The 22,582-nt window shown below is 45.8% G+C and overlaps 1 protein-coding gene across 2 annotated transcripts; it reads left to right on the top strand.

Annotated features, from left to right (window-relative positions):
• The first annotated feature begins 7,492 nt into the window (after positions 1-7,492).
• LOC141108341 (lysozyme C-1-like) lies at positions 7,493-22,014 on the top strand. Of its 2 annotated transcripts, none has more exons than XM_073599871.1 (4): positions 7,493-7,754; positions 17,143-17,301; positions 20,223-20,301; positions 21,827-22,014. In XM_073599871.1, exons 1-4 carry the CDS (start codon positions 7,508-7,510, stop codon positions 21,891-21,893), a joined length of 552 nt encoding a protein of 183 aa, XP_073455972.1. In that variant the 5' UTR covers positions 7,493-7,507; the 3' UTR covers positions 21,894-22,014. The 2 variants fall into 2 exon arrangements, with proteins under 2 accessions (XP_073455972.1, XP_073455973.1); XM_073599872.1 differs by lacking the exon at positions 7,493-7,754 and adding an exon at positions 13,722-13,928.
• Positions 22,015-22,582: the final 568 nt, after the last annotated feature.

Genomic DNA, 22,582 nt, shown 5'->3' with positions numbered 1-22,582 from the left:
AAACAACTACAAGACACTCTACCCACTAACCCTAAGTTTATATATAAGAAAGCACCTACCATTCGCGACAAAGTAGTCAAGAACATAATAGATCCACCTAGAGGAATTTTACCTTTTTTTACCGGAAAAGGTTTCTATCCTTGCAAGAGATGTTTTGCATGCTTGAGAACTAGACGTCCGAACGAAAAGAAATGTAATTTTATATCCACAAGCACGGGAGACACATATGATATTAAAAAGTTCATCTTTTGCGAGATTGTTTTATTGCGTTTTTGTGATGTCAGTCCGTCATGTCAGCACCCTTAGTATGTATCTCAGCTTTTGATACTCTGCTGACAGTTCTCCCTTCTCTTAGATTAATGCCGCGCCCATCCCATGTAGGATCTGGATATTGGCCATGCCCCTTCTGGTATCAAACAGGCTGTGATTGGCGGCTGGATTATGTAGTGATAGACCACCTAGAAAATGGAGGCGCCCATGAACTCCCGGAAAATGGCCACTAATACTATTACTATATAGAGCTACGGGAAAATGGCCACCCATTGAACTTAATAGGAGATACTATTTAAGGACAACTATGATGCCTCCCTTTATCCCTTGATGAAGTCACGTAACCGTGACATCACGCGTAGGGACAGGATAGGCATCCAAGACTGATATATGCAAACGAGCTCGCCGCTCATAGGAGATAAGTTTTCTGTGTGTTTTTTTCTTGTAGGTGAAGTGAGTACCCTCACCATTGTTTTAATAAAAACCAACCTCTGATTGTAATACTACACTATTTCATAGTTGCCAACATTGCAAAAAAAATATGTGGGACACTTTTTTGGCTGTAGGCGGAGCTGTACAATAATTAGGGGGCGGGGCATTCATTTGTAGGCATGGCCTAGTAAAAAATACAAGTGTGGCTTCTGCACGCCGCGGCGAAAAATGGGCGTGGCTTACGTGGGCGTGGCTCAAGAGGGTGTGGTTAGAGTCTGAGATGAATGACGGATGGAGAGAGAAAGGGGGAGAGAGAAAGGGGGAGAGGGAAAGGGGGAGAGGGAAAGGGGGAGAGGGGAATGACGGGACAGCAGCCCCAGATCCTACACAATAAAAATATGTGTATTCTAGAAAGTTTAACAATCAGCAGATAAAGATACTCCAAACACCTGGTGCTAACGCTTCAATCATCCCGGCACCATGGTTGTTATGGTGTCAGGATGATTGAACCGCATTATTTCTATTATTACATTGTAATATAAAATTAAATCATTCAACTCACCATAATGCCAAATCAGTGGGATCCCTGAGCGTGTCACTAGCCACGTCGCCTGCCACCAGCAGAGTCTGTCCCTGCATCAGGTGCCCCCGGCAGAGTCTGTCCTTGCATCAGGTTCCACCGGCAGAGTCTGTCCTCGCATCAGGTGCCCCCAGCAGACTCAGTATAGACCCCCTCAGTGCAGACCCCCCTCCATCAGTGCAGACCCCCTCAGTGCAGACCCCCTCCATCAGTGCAGATCCCCTCCATCAGTGCAGACCCCCTACATCAGTGCAGACCCCCCTCTATTAGTGCAGACCCCCCATTAGTGCAGACCCCCCTCAGTGCAGCCCCCCTCTATTAGTGCAGACCCCCCTCAGTGCAGCCCCCCCTCTATTAGTGCAGCCCCCCTCAGTGCAGCCCCCCCTCTATTAGTGCAGACCCCCCTCAGTGCAGCCCCCCTCTATTAGTGCAGACCCCCCCTCAGTGCAGCCCCCCTTTAGTGCAGCCCCCCCACAGTGCAGCCCCCCATCTATTAGTGCAGACCCCCCCTCAGTGCAGCCCCCCTCTATTAGTGCAGACCCCCCTTAGTGCAGCCCCCCCTCTATTAGTGCAGCCCCCCCTCAGTGCAGCCCCCCTCTATTAGTGCAGACCCCCCTCAGTGCAGCCCCCCCTCTATTAGTGCAGACCCCCGCTCAGTGCAGCCCCACTCTATTAGTGCAGACCTCCCTCAGTGCAGCCGCCCCTATTAGTGCAGACCCCCCCTCAATTAGTGCAGCCCCCCTCAGTGCAGCCCCCCTCTATTAGTGCAGACCCCCCTCAATTAATGCATACCCCCCTCAATGCAGCCCCCCCTCAGTGCAGACCCTCCCCTAGTCCAGGAGCGGTCGGTGTTCTGCCGAGAAAGTTCCCCTCAGCAAGTAAGGACCCCCTGTACTGCGCAGGCACAGCGTTTGCGCAGTGCGAGCCGGCAGAAATAGCCGAGCTGGGAAACTTTTCGGCAAGACATGGCGGCGCCGTGTCTTCAGTGGAGAGGGGAGGGGCCGTGCAGCTAAAGAAGCCGATTCATTGGCTGCACGGATCGAGCCCCCTTCCTCTCTCCACTGACTGAACACTAGGGGGAAGATCGAGAGGCGGCGCCGGCCGCCATTTTGCTGGAGCCAGCTGTTCCAAAAATGAAAAAAACAACATTCCCGATTTTCCTTATGGAAAATCCCGATTCGGGACAGCCTCCAATCGGGACGAGGGTCCCAAAATCGGGATTGTCCCGGTAAAATCGGGACTGTTGGCAACTATGCTATTTGGCCCCTTCTTTTCTTTAATCCCCCTCCTGCTCCACTGAGAGACAAAGACCCACTAACAGCTCCATCCAGCCAGAAATCTAAGTGAGAGGCAGTTAGGAGTACAAGGGAGAAGCAGCCATTATTTCAAGAATATTTTATTTATTTATTTGTATACATCTTATTTTATTAATTAACGTGCTACGTGCCCGTGAAGACCATCAGATCTGCAACAGGGACAATGCTGTCATTATTGCTTCAAGGGCCCTTATACCATTGCCATTAAGTCTGACCTCTCATTAGGTTTTAAGGTTTATAGGATAGGCGAGGTTTTCCCTTATTAGAAGTGTTCAGTACAACCATTTAACCTTGTTTATCCTTTCAGGTGCAAGCAGTACTCCACTGTACATTTGTGTATAATAGACTGTTTACCTGCAAATATCTTGACTTGTGTTATTGGGAGAAATTCCTTTGCTGAGTTGGCGCTGTTCCTCAAAACTCAGCAGATCTATCACCTCCTTTCTGTGACAATATCTTCTTTGAACTGTCCTAGTAAACATTATCAGAATATAAACGCACCGAGTTGTTTGACTTATTGCTTTGAAGTGGTGCAAAGATGTCTGAACCCAGAGTGTCAGGTGAGTCGGAATGTTCATCAGGTCATGGCAGTGCAGATGAGCAGGTAAATCCAAGCAGCCTCTTAGGGGGTTGTGCTATATACTGTATACAATGAATATATATATATATATATATATAAACAAGAGAGAGGTTCCCCCAAGATGGGGTTTTTAGGCAGCGTAATGATAAAAGGAATCAGATTCAGTATCAAAAGTATAACAAATTTATTAAAGTGTACCATAAAAGTTAAAACAATGAACTCCAGTAGGGGGCACTTGAGGTAAAATTACATTACATGTTATGTAGGCTGAGCATATATTGGCAGACATATATTCACAACAACACTCGGTAGCATGAATATTTGAACCTGACGCGTTTCAACCCCTGTACTTGGGGTCTTCTTCAGAGGATTGGTCTGCTGAGAAATATACATAGATGAAATTGAAACATGTAAATAAATTACATTAGTATAATAGTAGTTACATTCACCATGTAAAATATGGATACAATAGTAATAATTATTTACCCAATAATATATGTTCAGCAGAGAGAGGAACGGGGCCTCCCATATGGAGATCCCTTGGAACGACTATCCTCCCGTCCCCCCCAGAGGAAGGACACCGGGCACCCCTACCGCCACTGCGGTTCAAGGCCGGGGTAGTGAAAGCAGCGACGTGGCTTGCGAGAGGTCACACTCTTGGGTACCACCCACCAGACTAACAAAACAACCAGGGAGCACAGAGGGTTACACCTGTGAGGGTAATCAAAAAATTCCTCATAATAAACTCAGTCATTTACATGGTACTGATTATATGTCCAAGAAGGGACAGGAAGAAAGAAATTATATATATATATGGTATTTTCTAGAGGCAGTATAAGGTATAAGCAGCACCTCAGTGTATGCTCAGTGTGATGACGATCCGTGCGAAAGTGTAAAAATATATAAGAAAACCAGAGTGGGGTGAAAGGATGAAAAGTAAGTAAAGGCTGGTGAGGACTGAGTATAGGAATGTGGTGAAAGGAGGTGAATTCACCGAAAATGCTGGGAGAAAAGATGTGGAAAGGGAAAAGGGGAAAAGGGAGAAGGTGGGAGGGGAAGGGGGGAAGGGAAGGGGAGGGGGAGGGGGGGTAGTGGGTGGGGGTAGGAAAGGGAAGAAAAGAAGATGCACAAAAAATTAAAAATGAAGTAATTACCTCAAGGGGTACTAAAGGACACGTGTTTAGGCACTGTGTTGCCCCATATACAAGACTGGTGCCTGTTAACCAAACCCGGGATTGGTCATAGGGTATAGCGGGCTCGGTGGATTGGTATCCCACACTGAGTCCACCAGTCTGAAAAATAGGTAAACATCAAAGTATAAATTATAGAGAACAAATGGTGGCCAAGCCATTGTGCGGCAAGGCCACTATGAATGAACGGGGGTCAATGCAGAATCAAATAATGTTCGCATGAACCCCCATTGTGTAGGACAAGAAGTAGTGCCTAGACAAGGACCAGATACGGAGTAGTGGAAGTGATACTTAGTGAAAAATGAAAAGTGCCTGCTGTTCACCAGGGAGGAAGGACGACTGAAAGTGTGCTGCGAGTATACCTCTTATATACTGCCTGCTGGGGGTGTGTACTCACTTATAATCAATCCAGGTGTATGTGCCATCCCTGATTGCTCTGCGGTGGGCGGCGTGACCGCCATACGGGCAGTCAAGCGTGGCTTCCCCAGCGTTCCGGAAGAGCGAGGCTCCGACTCAGCGTCACTCTCGTCGAAATCTCGCGATGCCAATGACGTCACGTCGCACGCGCGGGGCCCCGCGCATGCGCAGCGGCGAACGGCATCCGAGAGTGTTCCGGAATGCCGCCGGCAAGGAGGAAGTAATCCCCAATGCAGCGCCCGGTGGCCAACCGGGCATCCAATGGGGAAACATGGGGGGGAGGAGCCACCTATAGGGCCCGGCTCATTCCCCCCCCCACCTTGCCGGGAAGTCAGATCGCGGGTCACCCCCGATCCCGAGATGGGGGCGGAGACAGCACCGCAGGACTCCCTCAATCAGGAGGGGAGGGGGGGGCAGCTCCAAGGGGAAAGGAGTATACAAAAAACGATTGAAAAATGTACATAACATATATCTGTTGATTCATAGCAATGTCATTCATACTAACATTGGCATGTATATCTATACATAAGGAGCATCAGTACAGGAGGAAAACTTCCAATGCATATGTTGGCATCTACATAGCATCCCGATAGGGGAATAACAAGTAATAATGAATAAGTGGGGTATATGAATTGATAACACATACTAGTATAGTAGAGTATCCAATTATTAAGAGAGATAACCAGGGAATGGAAAGCATAAGAAAAAAGAAGCAACAAAATAAAATAAAATAGTTAGTTTCCAATGAAACCACATATAGCTCACAAAATTTGTAACAATAAGCCCTGCCCTCTTGTTCTCTTGAAACAAGAGGGTCAAATCGCGTAGGGCTTTTAACTCCTTTATGCTGAAGGTGTCCCCTTGGGTCGCATCCGTATCAATGTCATTTTTTGCATGAAGACTCTTCAAAAGTAGCCGACGTGCAAATAATTGCAAATCAGTTACAACTTCGAATAAATCGAAGTTCCCTTGTGGACAAAAGGTAAGCCCACGTGACAATACATTAGCTTCAGCTGGGGATAAAGGGTGTGATGATAAGTTGATCACACTGAGGGATTCTGTTGGATCCGCATAACAGATTCAGTCCAGATTCCCCACTCCCCTGTTTGATTGGGACGGAGAGAGTCCCCATGTTTGGTTTAAAGGGGTCTGTGATCCAAATTTTGGACATCCTGATGGTGAATTTACAGGCATTTTATTTCCTACTGGGTTAGATGGAATTATAGTTTCATTGGTGGCCGAATTTGATGTATCAGATTTGGGTATTGTGGGCCTCGCCTCGTTAGTATGGAGTTCCGAAACAGTCTCCGAAGCGGTCTCTATAGTCCGCTTCTTTCTGTCTTGTTCTGGAGAACCCTTATTGTTACGACTTCTTTTAAATTTGCCCCGCTCTATATATATATATATATTATATTGATAGTAATATAGCAACAGAATGTATTCAATTAGCGCATTGTTTTTCATATATATTCATAGCGCAGCACTTGATATATAATATGTTTCACACTGGATTACTGCACACATATGGAAGAAATACACAAAGCACACTAAAATTCAAGTAAGAATGCACATAAATGCCGCTTGTATTTAGACAATATTGGCCTATCCTAGAGGTTAGTCTGCTGTAAACCATTTTAGGCTGAAAATTTACTTTTAAAATGGGCATAGCTCTACAAGAGCCATATCATTAACCTAATGTCATACATTAATTAAACATAAAGAGCCCATTCACACTTGTGAATTGGGCCGTTTTCAATTAGCTATGGGAAACCCAGCAGGGGTTCCCTGCAATTAACTGCAGACAGGAAGCCCCAATGACAGCAATAGGAGGCTGACGGGAAATGCTGTCCTGGGTGTAAGGAATGAGGTAGATGGCTGAAGGGCAGTGTAATGAAGCAGGGGGTACGATAGTGGGTAGGAGGGAGGTGCTTCAGGAGGGTGAGGTGGGTTGTGGGTGCTCTGCATGAGGAGGGGGGGAATGAGGTGTGTGTAAGGTGCTTGATTGGGGAGGGGGGTTAGGTGGGTAGGAAAGAGGTGAAATGTGGGGGGAGCTGGGTTTTGAGGTGGGTGGGAGTTGCTGTAACCTGGCAGTCAGGTGGGTGACAGGGAGGCTTAGTAACCAGGAAGGGTTGTTTAGGTTTACTACCTTTAGTAAATCTAAACAACCTCAGTGTTACGCTGAATACAGAAGACCTTTGTGAAAGTCACAAAATTGAGTACTAGATTGATATCCTTATTTTGGGAGGAGCTGAGTGGCGAGGGCTTTTTCTATTTTTTTATATCCCCTTTACACCCCATCCAAAACAAAATTTAAAGCTTTTGTTTTAAAACATTACAACACATTTGATATGTATTTCAACCCGCAGAGTACATATGGAAACAGAAGGGACCTCCGGAGGTCTATCAAAATGTTACAAATACCTAAAGCTAGCCATACATGGATCAAAATTCGACTCCTTCAGCAGGAACTGGCTGGATTTTGATCCACGTATGGCCGTTCCTGTTTATAAGAAGTCTATCAATCGACTTTTCATAAACTAACTTGTTGGTACATTTTTGCTTAATCAGTGCTGCAGCCAAGAGGCTGGCTGAATGAAAAAAAAAAAAAAACCTGCATCATGTATGGCCTATATAGTCTTCTGACCCAAGGCCAAGATTACATAACCAGAAATTCCAATCAGTCTCCACAATGTGCTTATATAATGCTGGTTAATGGTTAATTATGTCTGATGATTATATCTGTATAAACAAGCCCACAGACATATATAGCTTGGCTGTGCCAGTCAATGTTGCTCCTGTTCAGACTACAAACACAAGTCCAGAAACCATCAGAATGAAGACTGTCTTCTGTCTCCTCTTCCTCGCTCTCTTCGCTGCCAGTGAGGCCAAAGTGTTCACAAAATGTGAGCTGGCCAAAGTCCTGAAAGCCGGTGGTTTGGATGGATACTATGGCTACAGCCTGGCTAACTGTACGTATGGACCAGCTACCATTCATCTTCACCATCCTTGACCTTCCATATGAATAGTTTATGGCTTTCCCCCTTTGACTGCAGTCATTAGATTTACAGCAAATTTGAAATTCACTCAGAGGCTTCATTATTGTATGCATGTAGTTTAGGAATGGTTCTATTATTGTCAGGATTGGAGCATGCAGCTCCAGCTGACAAAAAACAAGGCACTCATTCACACTGTATGGATCTTATATTTTAGTTACTTGCAAGCCTTCTCCTACCTTTTTATCATATGGTGTGCCCCAGTGGCGGTGCATCCATAAGGGCGCACGGGCGCCGCCCCCTCTCTCCAGCCAACCCTCTATCGCCAATAGATGCAAGCCACCCCCTATTCAGGCGCCCGCCACCTTTTCGGGCACCAGGCGCCTGAATTACAGCGGCAAGGTATTTTTTTGAAGCACCTGATTAGAGCCATAGGCTCTAATAGGGGTCAAAAAAGGTAAACAGCGAGAATCATGCTTGGCGCTCGCAGTTCAGTCAGCTGTGTTAGAAAAGCGAATGAATATTCGCTTTCCTAACACTGAACCGCCTCTCCGCCAATCAGGTGCTCGGGTCTGTTACTCGTCACCTGACTGGCTGAAACAACTGGCACTGTGATTGGATGCCTATCAGGCATCTAATTATAGGAGAGGATGGGGGGAGCAACTGGGAAGACATCGAGGACATGGAGGAAACCGCTCGCCTCCATCACCCACTGCCCCACCGAGACAGGGTAAGTGCCGGGCAGAGTGGGAGCATTTGATGGCACAGTGGGAGCATTTGATGGCACAGTGGCAGTGTTTGATGGGCACAGTGGTGGCATTTGATGGGCACAGTGGCGGCATTTGATGGCACAGTGGCTACGTTTGATGGCACAGTGACTGCGTTTGATGGGCACGGTGGCAGCAATTGATGGGCGCAGCGGCTGCGTTTGATGGTACAGTGAGGCTGCAATTGTTTGTTTGCACCCCCCCCCCCCCCTTCCAAAGATTTTGAGCATCAGCCGCCACTGGTGTGCCTGCTCTATCTTCCTGGAAGACCTACAATTAAAGAGAACCAGCTACAGATGAATTTGAATACTCATCCACAAATAATTTTTAAGGTCTCATGCACACCGCTTCTATCGGTGTCCTGTTTTCTGCCTGTAAACACCCCTCAATGTTAGCCTAGGTGGTCATGCACACATAGGCATTGCCAGCGCATTCAGAAGCACCATTGTTTTGGCAGGAAAAAAAAATTTTGCAAAAATGCAGCTTTCATTTTTTGATTCCGCTTTTCTCCTGGCATTTAGAAGTGCTGAGCAAACACCCAGTGTGCCTGAGGCCTAAAGAGAGGTTACGTGGCCACTTGCTATTATCCAGCTACCTAGTGCTAACAAATCATAGAAACCTTTTGTTACCTTTTGTTAAGATGAGTATAATCAGTTACGAGGTTCTGATTTTGACACGGTTACTGTATAGCCTCTGAGGAGTTTGCAGACAGTGTGTCAGGCAGTGTCAGACCAGGGCACCTAGGGCCCACCAAAGGTAGCCCATCACATCAATGTATGGCAATCGTTAGTGGATGTGGCTTGCTGTTGTTAAGTGTGGTTAAAGCAGAGTTCCACCTAAAAGTTGAACTTCCACTTATCTGCTTCCTCCTCCCCTCCGGCGCCACATTTTCAGGGGGGAGAGCGGAACGTGTACCTATTTTTGACAGGTACCCTTCCCCACTTCTGGGAGACTGCGCTGCGGCACTGTTCCTCGGGAGTTCAGCCCCCCTCCTCTGCCGCCGGGCCAGTTAGAAAGTGCAGCGTGCTTCGCGCATGCATAGTAGGGAACCGGCTGTCAAGCCGAAAGGCTTTACTGGCGGTTTCCCTTACCAGGAATGTCCACGTGAGCACTCAGGAGTCGATCCGAAAATCGCCTGGGGTGCCGACATCACAGGCTCCCTAGACAGGTAATTGTCCATATATTAAAAGTCAGCAGCTACAGTATTTGTAGCTGCTGACTTTAATTTTTTTTTTTTTCCCCAGGCGGAACTCCTCTTTAAATATGCATGCTTTAACAGCGGCGGCCTTTTCCTAATTAGCATAAAAAAGTAGGACCAGCTTAAAGAATATTTTGTTGTGCAAAAAATGTAAAATCATATATTCATTTCCACATTGTATTTCAGTTATTTCTAGCCTACTGCTATTAATCTGAATTTCCAAGTTTGAAGACTTAATTCAAACTTGAAGACCTAATTAAAAAAAATCACACACATTAACTTCTTGTGAATTGGGCTGTTTTCAATTAGCTATGGGAAACCCAGCAGGGGTACCCTGCAATTAACTGCAGACAAGAAGCCCCAATGACAGCAATAGGAGGCTGACGGCTCCCAAAGCTATTTGCAGCCATTCACATGTAATCACACATTACCTGTGAATGATGAGACCTGGATACAGACTATCTGTGCCTAGGGTTGGTCATCCGCAGGTAATCACGAAATGAGCGATTACATGCAATCTGCAGTGTAATGAAGCAGGGGGTACGGTAGTGGGTAGGAGGGAGGTGCTTCAAGAAGGTGAGGTGGGTTGTGGGTGCACTGCATGAGGAGGGGGGAATGAGGTGTGTGTAAGGTGCTTGATTGAGGAGGGGGGTTAGGTGGGTAGGAAAGAGGTGAAATGTGGGGGGAGCTGGGTTTTGAGGTGGGTGGGAGTTGTTGTAACCTGGCAGTTAGGTGGGTGACAGGAAGGCTTAGTAACCAGGAAGGGATGCAGGAAGGTTCTGTGACTGGAGGAAAGAAGGTGAGGTGGTATGAAGGTAGAGTTGCCACCTCATCCCTTTAAACACGAACACATAATAATTACACAGGTTCTGTGGGTGATTAAGGTGGTAATTAAACTTACTTGGTGCCTTACCTGCATTCAGTTAACCTCAGAACCTGTGTAATTCATACGTGTTCGGGTTTAAAGGGATGAAGTGGCAACCCCCAAATGAAGAGACATGGGTTAAGGTGAGGTACAGTCACCAGGGGCATTTATAACTCACCTGGGTCCCTCAATGCTGCTGGCCAGTCTAGAAAGTTTCTAAACTCAGGACCCTATGTCCCAGCTTGGTGCCTGCAATGATACCACTCTCTGCACATTGACTGTGCTGTTGAAGTGAAGAATAGGAGTTCTTGTCTTTTTGGACAAGCGAGCATGCACAAGTGCCACGAGAGCAAGTGGCTTGCTATAGGAGCACTCTGTGGGGGAGGGCGGACCCAAGAAGAGGAGGATCAAGGCTGCTCTGTGCAAAACCATTGCACAGAGCAGATGAGAATGACATTTGTTATTTTTTTAAAATAAAAAACAAACCTTTACAATCACCTTAAGTTTTGAGAAGAATTAAATATTTATGTAAGTTTCTCTTTCTCCATGTTAGCTTTTTCCTAACTTTCTGTACCTGTGATACTAGGACACTACAGTGGCATGCCAAGTGGGGGCGGGGGGGACGGGCCGCCCCAGGTGCCACACACTAGGGAGGTGTCCCCCCGTCAGCGACTGAAGCTGTGACAGCGCCGCAGGGCGGGTTTAGGCAGCAGCACGGTGACAGGCAGGTAAGAGCAGGGAGAGGCAGTGAGTGATGTTGCAAGGGGAGGGGTGGGGTGACACCACTCCACCAACCATCCCCTTCTCTCGTGGCCACGGGCTGTCTGAGCAGTCCCGGATGTCACACAGGCACAGCCAAGCAGTGTGTAATGTAAAGGGGTCCAGAGGTGCAGGGTGCTGTGTAAAGTAAAGGGGTCCAGAGGTGCAGGGTACTGTGTAATGGAAAGGTGTGCCGGGTGCTGTGTAATGTAAAGAAGTCCAGAGGTGCAGGGTGCTGTGTAATGTAAAGGGGTGCAGGGGGCTGTGTAATGTAAAGGGGTCCAGAGATGCAGGGTGCTGTGTAATGTAAAGGGGTCCAGAGATGCAGATTGCTGTGTAATGTAAAGGGGTCCAGTGATGCAGGGTGCTGTGTAATGTAAAGGGGTCCAGTGATGCAGGGTGCTGTGTAATGTAAAGGGGTCCAGAGGTGCAGGGTGCTGTGTAATGTAAAGGGGTGCAGGGAGCTGTGTAATGTAAAGGGGTCCAGAGGTGTAGGGTATTGTGTAATGTAAAAGGGTGTAGGGGGCTGTGTAATGTAAAGGGGTCCAGAGGTGCAGGGTGCTGTTTAATGTAAAGGGGTGCAGGGGGCTGTGTAATGTAAAGGGGTCCAGAGGTGCAGCTGTGGAGAGGGTGAGTAGTGACAAAGAGATATTGGGGTATGTAGGGGGCACAGTAGGGTGTTTTTACATTTTAACGTGGGGGGGTGCCAGATATAGGATCTGCCCCGGGTGCCAAATGCTCTAGGTACACCCCTGGGACAATACATGGCGAGTTCAGGGGTCACCAGGAAAGGTACAGACAGCGAATAAAAACATTTTTAGATGTTCTAATCCACCCTCGCTGAGAAAAAAAGTGTGTTTTTGTCCTTGAAAAGGCATTTTTTGCTTGGATGAGGTGCAGAGGTGGGGTGGTGATGTCACAATCTCTGACTCATCCAATGAGAGAATGATTTGCAGGCACTGAGAAAATGCAAAACAATCTCTGAATGGTGCCTGTACTGAGCAGATGACCTCCTGTATTCAGTAAACAGCAGGGAAACAGCTCAGCACAGGACTCGGAAGCTAATGGAGATCACTGTGGAAGCAGTGCCTACTACAGCTTTCAGCGGGATTGGCTAGGTATTGCATATGCATGGTTACAATCGTCCAAGCTGGACCAATGAAACTATGAAAAAATATCCATACCGGGAATTTAGCTTTAATGATTTCACCAGGCCAGTATGCTCTGGTATTTTTTTGTTTTATTCAGTGTTGAAGATTTTCCTAGTTTTAACCAGGAGCAGTCGGTTGTAGTGAATAATGTGGGACTCATTAGGGGAATAGGGTTGATTTACTAAAGGTAAATAGCATGTGCACTACAGTTGCTCTAGATCTGAAGGGAGCATGCAAGAAAAATAAAAAAACTTTATTTTTGCTTGCACATGATTGGGTGATAGAGATCAGCAGAGCTTCCCCTCATTTCAGAGCTTTCCCTCAGATCTAAAGAAATTTGCAGTGCACTTCTAGTGCACAGTATTTTTGCCTTTAGTAAATCAACCTCAGTGTTACGCTGAATACAGAAGACCTTTGTGAAAGTCATAAAATTGAGTACTAGATTGATGTCCTTATTTTGGGAGGAGCTGAGTGGCGAGGGCTTTTTCTATTTTTTTTTTTATATCCCCTTTACACCCCATCCAAAACAAAAGTAAAAGCTTTTGTTTTAAAACATTACAACTTATTTGATATGTATTTCAACCCGCAGAGTACATGAGGAAACAGAAGGGACCTTCTGAGGTCTATCAAAATGTTACAAATACCTAAGACCCCATTCACACAGGGGCAACACGACTTGCAGGTCGCCTCAGCGAGGCGACCTGCAAACGACTGCCCGGGCGACTTGCAAAACGACTTCTGTATAGAAGTCTATGCAAGTCGCCCCAAGTCGCCCCCGAAGTCGTACAGGAACCTTTTTCTAAGTCGGAGCGACTTGTGTCGCTCCCCTTAGAACGGTTCCATAGCACAGAACGGGAGGCGACTTGTCAGGTCGCCTGACAAGTCGTCCCTGTGTGAATGGGCTCTAAGGCTAGCCATACATGGATCAAAATTGGACTCCTTCAGCAGGAACTGGCTGGATTTTGATCCACGTATGGCCGTTCCCGTTTATGAGAAGTCTATCAATCGACTTTTCATAAACTAGCTTGTTGGTGCATTTTTGATGAGTGCTGCAGTCAAGAGGCTAGCGGAATGAAAAAAAAACTGCATCATGTAGCTTACAATACCAACAATTCCAGTCAGTCTCCGCAATGTGTTTATATAATGCTCGTTAATGGTTAATTATATCTGATGATCATATCTGTATAAACAAGCCCGCAGACATATATAGCTTGGCTGTGCCAGTCAATGTTGCTCCTGTTCAGACTACAAACACAAGTCCAGAAACCATCAGAATGAAGACTGTCTTCTGTCTCCTCTTCCTCACTCTCTTCGCTGCCAGTGAGGCCAAAATATTCAGTAATTGTGATCTGGCCAAAGTCTTGAAAGTCAATGGTTTGGCTGGATACCATGGCTACAGCCTGGCTAACTGTAAGTATGGACCAGCTACCAGCTTTATCTTCACCATCCTCGACCTTCCATATGAATAGTTTTGGCTTTCCCCCCTTTGACTGCAGTCATTAGATTTACAGCAAATTTGAAATTCACTCAGGGGCTTCATTATTGTATGCATGTCGTTTAGGAATGGTTCTATTATTGTCAGGGTTGGAGCATGCAGCTCCAGGCGGCTCCAGCTGAAAAAAAACCAAGGCACTCATTCACACTGTAGGGATTTTTTTCAGTGGGAACGTGGGGGAACGCAGTTCCGGCACCTCCTGCACTGAATGTATGTAATGGCAAAGGGTGTTGGGGTGTGCTGGGGGCTGGGAGATCTATTGTTGATGAGAGGAATCTACTGTTGAGGGAAGGGTATATTGTTGTTGGCTGCTGGAGGGTCTATTGATGCTGGCTGCTGGGGGATCTATCGTTGCTGGGGGCCAATTGTTGCTGGGAGGGATCTACTGATGAGAGAGGGGTTTACTGTTGCTGGCTGCTGGAGGGTCTATTGATGTTGGCTGCTGGGAGATCTGCTGTTGCTGACAGGGGTCTATTGTTGCTGGGGTGGATCTGTTGTTACTAGGGTGGATCTTTTGTTACTGGAGGGTCACTTTGTTGCGGGGGGTTTATTGTTGAAAGGGAGGATCTATTGTTGAAAGAAGAGTTTATATCTTAATGCATTGCTTATTAATAAAATCTATACAAATTACTTAGTACCACAAAATGATACTTGGTTATGTATTCTCTAAAAAGGGCTGTACAGGAAGGTGGGTAGAGGATGGAACCAAGGGACTGTTCTCAGAGGTGGATAGGGGGCAAAGACAGGGGTGGCTTGAAAAAGGGAGTTCCTGAACATATTCTCTGAGAAAAAAAGCCCTGCAAGCCTTCTCCTACCTTTTCATCATATGGCAGTGCATCCATAAGGGCGCACGAGCGCTGCCCCCTCTCTCCAGCCACCCCTCTATCACCAATAGACAGATTCATGCCACCCCCTATTCAGGCGCCCGCCACCTTTTTGGGCGCCGGGTGCCTGAATTACAGGGGCGGGGTATTTTTTTGAAGCACCTGATTAGAGCCAAAGGCTCTAACAAACGTCAACAAAGGTAAACAGCGAGCATCATGCTTGGCACTCGCAGTTCACTTAGCTGTGTTAGAAAAGCAAATGAATATTCGCTTTCCTAACACTGAACCACCTCTCCCCCAATCAGGTGCTCGGGGCTGTTACCCGTCACCTGACTGGCTAAAACGACTGGCGCTGTGATTGGATGCCTATCAGGCATGCAATCATAGGAGAGGACGGGAGGAGTGGACTGAGAAGACATCGAGGATATGGAGTAAACCGCTCGCCTCCATCACCCGCTGCCCCACCGAGACAGGGTAAGTACCGGGCAGAGTGGGAGCATTTGATGGGCACAGTGGGAGCATTTGATGGGCACAGTGGCAGCGTTTGATGGGCACAGTGGTGGCATTTGATGGGCACAGTGGTGGCATTTGATGGCACAGTGGCTACGTTTGATGGGCACAGTGGCGGCAATTGTTAGGCACAGTGGCTGCGTTTGATGGTACAGTGAGGCTGCAATTGATATTTTTTTTTCAGTTTGTTTGCACCCCCCCCAAAAAATTTTGAGCACCAGCTGCCACTGGTGTGCCTACTCTGTCTTCCAGGAAGACCTTCAATTAAAGAAAACCATCTACAGATGAATCTGAATATATAGCCACAAATATTCTTAGGGCTTCATGCACATGGCTTCTATCGGTGTCCTGTTTTTTTCTGCCTGTAAACACCCCTCAATGTTAGCCTAGGTGGTCAATGCCAGCGCATTCAGAAGCACCATCGTTTTGGCAGAAAAAAAACAGGAGCATAAATGCATTTGCAAGAATGCAGCTTTAGAAGTGTTTTTTTGATTCCGCTTTTCTCCTGGCATTTAGAACTGCTGGGGAAACACCCAGTGTGCCTGAGGCCTAAAGAGAGGTTACGTGGCCACTGCTGCTTTGACAACTTGCTTTATCCAGCTACCAAGCTTGCATAACGCTAACAAATCATAGAAACCTTTTGTTAAGATGAGTATAATCAGTTATGAGGTTCTGATTTTGACACGGTTACTGTATAGCCTCTGAGGAGTTTGCAGACAGTGTGTCAGGCAGTGTCAGACCAGGGCACCTAGGGCCCACCAAAGGTAGCCCATCACATCAATGTATGGTAGTCGTTAGTGGATGTGGCTGGTGTTAGTAAGTGTGGTTAAAGTGGAGTTCCACCTAAAAGTTGAACTTCCACTTATCTGCTTCCTCCTACCCTTCGATGTCACATTTGGCACCTTTCAGGGGGGAGGGGGGTACGGGTACCTGTTTTTGACAGGTACCCTTCCTCACTCATGGGAGACAGCGCTGTGGCACCGTCCCTCGGGGGTTCGGCCCCCCTCCTCTGCCGCCGAGCCAGTTAGAAAGTGCAGCGCTGCTGGTTTCCCTTACCAGGAATGGCCACGGCAGCACCCAGTAGTCGATCCGAAAATCACCTGGGGTGCTGATATCACAGGCTCCCTGGACAGGTAAGTGTCCATATATTAAAAGTTAGTAGCTACAGTACTTGTAGCTGCTGACTTTAATTTTTTTTTTTCCCCAGGCGGAACTCCTCTTATAATATGCATGCTTTAACAGTGGCGGCCTTTTCCTAATTAGCATAAAAAAAGTAGAACCAGCTTATAGAATATTTTGTTGTGCAAAAAATTTAAAATCATATATTCATTTCCACATTGTATTTCAGTTATTTCTCGCCTACTGCTATTATTCTGAAGAATTTCCAAGTTTGAAGACTTCATTAAAAATCACACACATTAACTTCTTCGAATTCTGTGACACATATTCACATATACTGTATATTCATATTCATATATACTGTATATGCCCTGTGAGAAGGCGCTGCTGTGTTACACATTTCACAGAGCTTGCCTTCTGACAGGAGGAGTTTCAGGAGGCGGAGTCAGTACAGGAATCACTGCTTGCAGGCAGCAAAGTACCATGGGATATGTAGTCCTTGCAAATGCAATGTAAGCAGCAGAGGGGAAGCTGCAAGGTAGGATGTTGTGGAAAGTGATGGCAAGCAGATGGGCAACTCTCATAACATTAGAGGTGAAGTTACAGGTTTGTGAGATATTCTACTGCTACAGTGGACATAATTTAAGCTGCTGTGTTTTTTCTTTTTTTCTCCTAGGGATGTGCATGGCTTACTACGAGAGCCGCTACACCACCAATGCCTCGTATGACAATGGCTGGAGCACCGACTATGGAATCTTCCAGATCAACAGCTACTGGTGGTGCAATGACGGCAAGACTTCTGGAGCCGTAGGTGGTTGTAGTATCAGCTGCAATAGTGAGTAACTCCTTGAGAAATTTTGCATAACCTTTTGCCAAGGTAAAAAAACTGACTTTATATACAGTACATTATGAGAAAGCGAGCCTACTAATATTTACAGCAATGTACCATATGTAAAAGCACATTGTATCTGTTACAAACAAAACGGTTTATTGGTAGAGACGGTGTGAGGGGAGGAATAACCCAGTCTTACAAGGGTTGCCTAGAGTCCTGCAACCCTAGCCAGATTTGTGCATACTGTAGTACATAAAGTACTGCTTCCCTCCTGCCCTTCTTCTCCCATAAGGAGGAACTCTAAGATAAATCAATAAAACCTACATCTTTCAGTTACTTTAGTGCTTTCCATGACCAAAAAGAGAGGGAGCATCCTGCCTAAACTATTTATATGCTAGCCTATTACCCAGGGTGCCCACTGCTGGCAGGGGCAGGGCTGGCATCAAATCTAAGTGCCACCTGCCCATGCTGGCATCCTACCTATGGAGACCTATAGTAGGCATCTACACTGCCCATCAATCCAAGTGGTCTTGGGTCTAACCCATTCTACCCGCTCTGGTGTTATCTACTAGCCAGAAGAGGGAACTACATTAGACACATTCATGCTCTTATCCTACAGCATATTTGTTCCTTTAGTTCTCCCAAAACTGTTACTTGTATTGTCTGGGTTTTGGTCAGGGCCTTTGACTTCTTGGAACCTTGTCAGGTTCCCTCTGCTGACCAGCTATCTAATAACAAGCCTAGGCAGTGTCAGGTCACCTTGAGGCTAGGTGACAGATGCATTCTGTAGGAGTCAGAAGTGCACTGCTAGGTAGTGGACCCTAGAACTGACTGCTGCGGATTGAACCCTGGGAGGTTCAGGAAGCAGGTCTACTGGATCACTGACACAGATCCCACTGGGAGCTAGAGCATAGATTCCCCAGGGCACGGAGTCTAAGAGCCAGCAGGTGTTCACCAGAGCCTTTAGTGGTAAGGATGGACTGCGCTGCAGTCTGGCTCCAAGTCGTAGCCCCCATGGTCTCACAGCTCACGCTCACGGTAGACTACAGGAGAAGAGGAAGGAGGCAGCAGGCTGGAACAACAAGGAAAGTAAGGGACAAGCCAAGGTCGGGGCCACAAGTAGACAAGGACAACAGAGTTCACGCCAAGGTTCAGGGTCACAGGCAAACAGGGATGGTCGGGGACACGCCAAAGGTCAGGGTCACGAGCAGACAGGAATAATTAAGAACAGGCCAAAGTCGGTAACTGGAATCAGACGTAGGAAACACAGCAAGTACACATGAAAGCTAACACACAATGGTTGATCAGCACTGCTGGCTTGCAGTGCACAGGTTAATATAGGGTTCCCTGATAGGGCCTGGGGTGGGGCCATGCTTAGAGGAGAGGTTACAAAAGCAGTCAGGTGAGGGTCAGCTGGTCTCTAGAGATGAACACATGGAGACAGGTAAGCTGACCGACAAACTATTGCATAACCATGACAGGCAGCCAATAGGATAGTGGAGTGTACCTAAGTTAAAGCCCCTATTGAAAGTACAGCCTGGACTACACAGAACAATTTGGAAAGCCAAAGACACAGGACCCATGCAATACCTGCATTTTGGCCATGATGTTCTATCCCTGTACTTCTGTGGGATTTCTAGACATAAATTCAGCTGTGTGCTAAAACTGTCTCTATTTTTTACATGACCAATGCAAATAATCTCCTACAATCTTTATGTAGCGGTACCCCCCCGTAGGGGCTGCTAAATGTAGTAGTTCGTCTGTCACACACTTTTCACTCGCTCAGAGTCAGGAAAGCAGTCCTTGCAATTGTTTTTATGTTTTATTGAGGGGAATTAAACTTGGATAGGGATGGGGAACTTATAAGATGTCCAGGTGAATAAAGTCAAAGTTGAGACTACTACCGTATATACATCACAGTATGAACGCTCCTCTTCTCCTCCTGCACATCACTTCCTTTCAGATCATCACTCCTCTCTCCTCCTGTACATTGCTTCCTTTCTCTTTCCAGACTAGCTAGCACTGTAGGCCCGACACTGGGTCAGCCAGGTCTAAAGCAGATGCCCTTTACAGGCAGGGACGGCAGGCCCCTATGGTGTATCAAAATTATAGAACAGTCCCAGTGCTAGCTGTCCCTGTGGCTACTGCTCCCAGTACTACCTCTTCAGGCACTGCCAGCCCTCCTGGCTGCAGCTGCACCTTTACACTGCCACCACCATCCTCCAGACTGGTTCTGCACCCATCCCAGACTGCTGCACACCATCTCCATCTTCCACCTGATAAACTCCTCCCAGCTCAGCTGACCCTGGGTATTTAAGGAGGCCTGCCCCCTGCCAATCCAGATTGGGGATTGGTCAGTGCTCCTTAGAACACCCCATGTGGTTCCACCTCACCCTCCCACCTCTCTTTCCAGAAAGTACCAGAAGATTCTGGAAAGAAGTAGGAGGTCCTGGTGACACCACCTGTGAGTCACCCAGCACTACTCTGAGCCACTCCCAACCCAGATCACAAAAACACACCCAGGCCTGGCTGCCAGCCAAACCTGGAAATTTACCTACTCTGAAAAAACCTACACTATTCTTCTAGCACACTAGAGGGTGCTACATTTACATTGAATGTTATTGCAAAAAAAAATCCACAGTTTTCAGCTAGGTAGTAGAAACCTAACCAAAACCTGCTAACATTTTAGATTTTGTAGCAAATGTCTGTGGAAAGTAAATATCACTACCAATGTGCTTCTGCAAGGCAGGTCTATCTCCAATCTATGGGAATGCAAGCAGTGGGATATGTACAGTAATGACAAAACTGTACAGCAATGACTAAACTGAGTGTATACCTAGCATTCTTTACTATTCCTGTACTATTTTTTTTGGAATTACTCTTTAACTAATTTTATAACACATTTTCATTATATTCTTTTCAAGGTTTGATGAATGATGACATTACTGATGACATTACCTGCGCCAAAAGAGTTGTTCGTGACCCCAATGGCATGGGAGCCTGGTACGTACCTTGTTAAATAACTTTTTACTGATGATAATAAGCAATTTCATAGACGTATTCACCTAATATATATACATATTTCTTGTGGATTTTGTTTGGGGTGTATTTAATAGGTGGTGTGATTTTTTTTCTTTGCTTGCATGTAAACTGTAAAATTTAGTAATTTGTATTCTGATGTAATATGCTCCACTAATTTAGGATTGTCTACATAGGTTTAATGATGCGTCCTGTGTTCTTATGCATACATTGTACACCTTCCAGACTGCTATGTCTATAAGCCTTAAAAGCCCTATAGTTTTAGGGATATTTAATCCTGCCCTTCTAGCAATCACCCTGTTTTCAAAGTCTGCCTGGTCATGTTTGAAACTTTATCCCAGTCATTGGTGTACCAACAAGTCAAATGTAAAAATGGAGTTTCTGTTAGATACTGTATGTGCAGATAGGAAAATTTGTTTTGTTTCCTTTTGGATAGATTCGTTATGTTACTAATTTCATTTCGTTGATTCGTTTCGGAATTTGTTTAGTTTAGTTTCATTACATTTAGTTTAATAATTTTCTAACAAATTCCACATTTTCAGAGCGATTCGAGTTCTGTGTGAAGAATAGCTGGTTGTTAAGGAGCGGGACGGGAAGCCGGCTGCCACATCCTTAACGACCGATGACTCATCAGCTGTCAGCGGGCTTCCCCGCTGACAGATGTATGTAAACAAAAGAATGCCATACCAGGCCCTTATCCGAGCATGCAGCAAGGCAGGCCAAGAAAGAAAGGGGAGGATGAGCGAGTTCATATTTCGACCAATGCAAATTCGAATTTCTCTGAAAATTTTTAATTAGTTAGAAAACGAATAAACAAAACTAATTTCAAGGAAATTCGTTACTATTCTTCAGAGATTCAGATACATCCGAATCTCCAAATAACCAAAAATTTGTCAGAATTTACATTTGGACTGGAACTATTTGCACATGTTTAGTTCCTGTCTTGTGTGTCTGTTTATGTAGATTCCTATATGTATGGGTGAACCTACATCATGGGCAGAGCTACTTTGTTTGCAACCACTAAGTGCATAACTTTTAGTCTGTGGTTGTATGGTCCCAGAAAAATCATGTACACAGTGTTATCTTTGAGAACTGTAGATGATATGGTCATGTGCCCTCAGTCAGCTAAGTTGGGGAAAAAAGTGATAGAGCTACAAGAATTTAAACTAAAATTTTTGGATGTACATTTTCTGTAATTGAGAAGTGATCGCAAACAATGTGTTCAGTTTTAATCTATAAATAAAAGCTTCTACAAAAATTACATAATTAATGTACATGTAAAATATGAAGTTAAAAATTGGATAGTCTTCTGTTTATGAAATTGCATTTCAAAGAAATATATTTTAGAGAAATCAAAATGCTGTCCATAGTTTTTATTGTGTCACAATTATGGCTGAAAAAACAATTATCAGAGCAGTATATCAAATTCTGATTTGTGTAGCAGTATCAAAAAATAATTATACATTATCTTATTTATTAATCTTCAAAGGGTGGCCTGGAACAATTACTGTAAGAACAAGGATGTGAGCAGCTTCATCAGCGGATGTGCTTTGTGAGGAGATGATGTAGAAACCATTTAAGTTCCTTCGTCTTCCACTCCCAGTGCCAGAAGCACATCAGATGACTCTTGAATGTGTGTTTACAATGACTGGATGGAATAAATTCTGTTCAAAATAATTCATGCATTGTCTATTTTCTGTTTGGAGTGTATAATGATGTGATCAGCCCCATGACTAGGTCAGGAACTATAGTGGGCTTATATTTCTTCTGCCTGTACCAGCCCCTGCTCCATTAAGGCCAGCACGTTATAGTCCCTGGCCAGATGGCACCAGGACTGAGCGGCTGAGACTAGGAAGATTACCTGTAGCTCCAAGGGTGGTAAAGTAGTAGACAGCAGCTGGTAGCGGATTTCGGAAACAGTCCAAAGTCAGGGCAGGTAGCAAGCAAGCATAGCTCAAAAGCAGTTCTGAGATCAAGGCAGGTTGTATACATGCATAATCCAGGGTCAAGGCAGGTAGTGAGCAAGCATAGTCCAATAAGCAATTCAAGGTCAAGTTCAGCTGGCAATCCAAAGAGTAATCTGGATACAAGGCAAAGGTTGGCAACAAGGGAATCCAAGATAGTCATAGCAGATCTGGGTCAGGCATGTAAACAAACAGGGAGCCAGGAAGATGACATTATCACAAGCACAGAGGCACAGGCTGATGAATTTAAACAAGGCCCTTCCTGTACTGAGGACCAATTC

This window comes from Aquarana catesbeiana, linkage group LG09, assembly GCF_042186555.1.
Source record: "Aquarana catesbeiana isolate 2022-GZ linkage group LG09, ASM4218655v1, whole genome shotgun sequence".
NCBI lineage: Eukaryota > Metazoa > Chordata > Amphibia > Anura > Ranidae > Aquarana > Aquarana catesbeiana.
Note: the sequence above shows the minus strand (reverse complement) of the source record. Positions and strands in the feature narration are given on the sequence as shown.

What these genes read in the sequence shown, in the direction of transcription:
- LOC141108341 (XM_073599871.1), top strand. Translation starts at nt 7,508, where the DNA reads ATGTCTGATGATTATATCTGTATAAACAAGCCCACAGACATATATAGC. An exon ending in TGGCTACAGCCTGGCTAACT is followed by an intron (nt 7,755 to 17,142) that starts GTACGTATGGAC and finishes TTTTTCTCCTAG; the next exon opens with GGATGTGCATGGCTTACTAC. An exon ending in TTGTAGTATCAGCTGCAATA is followed by an intron (nt 17,302 to 20,222) that starts GTGAGTAACTCC and finishes ATTCTTTTCAAG; the next exon opens with GTTTGATGAATGATGACATT.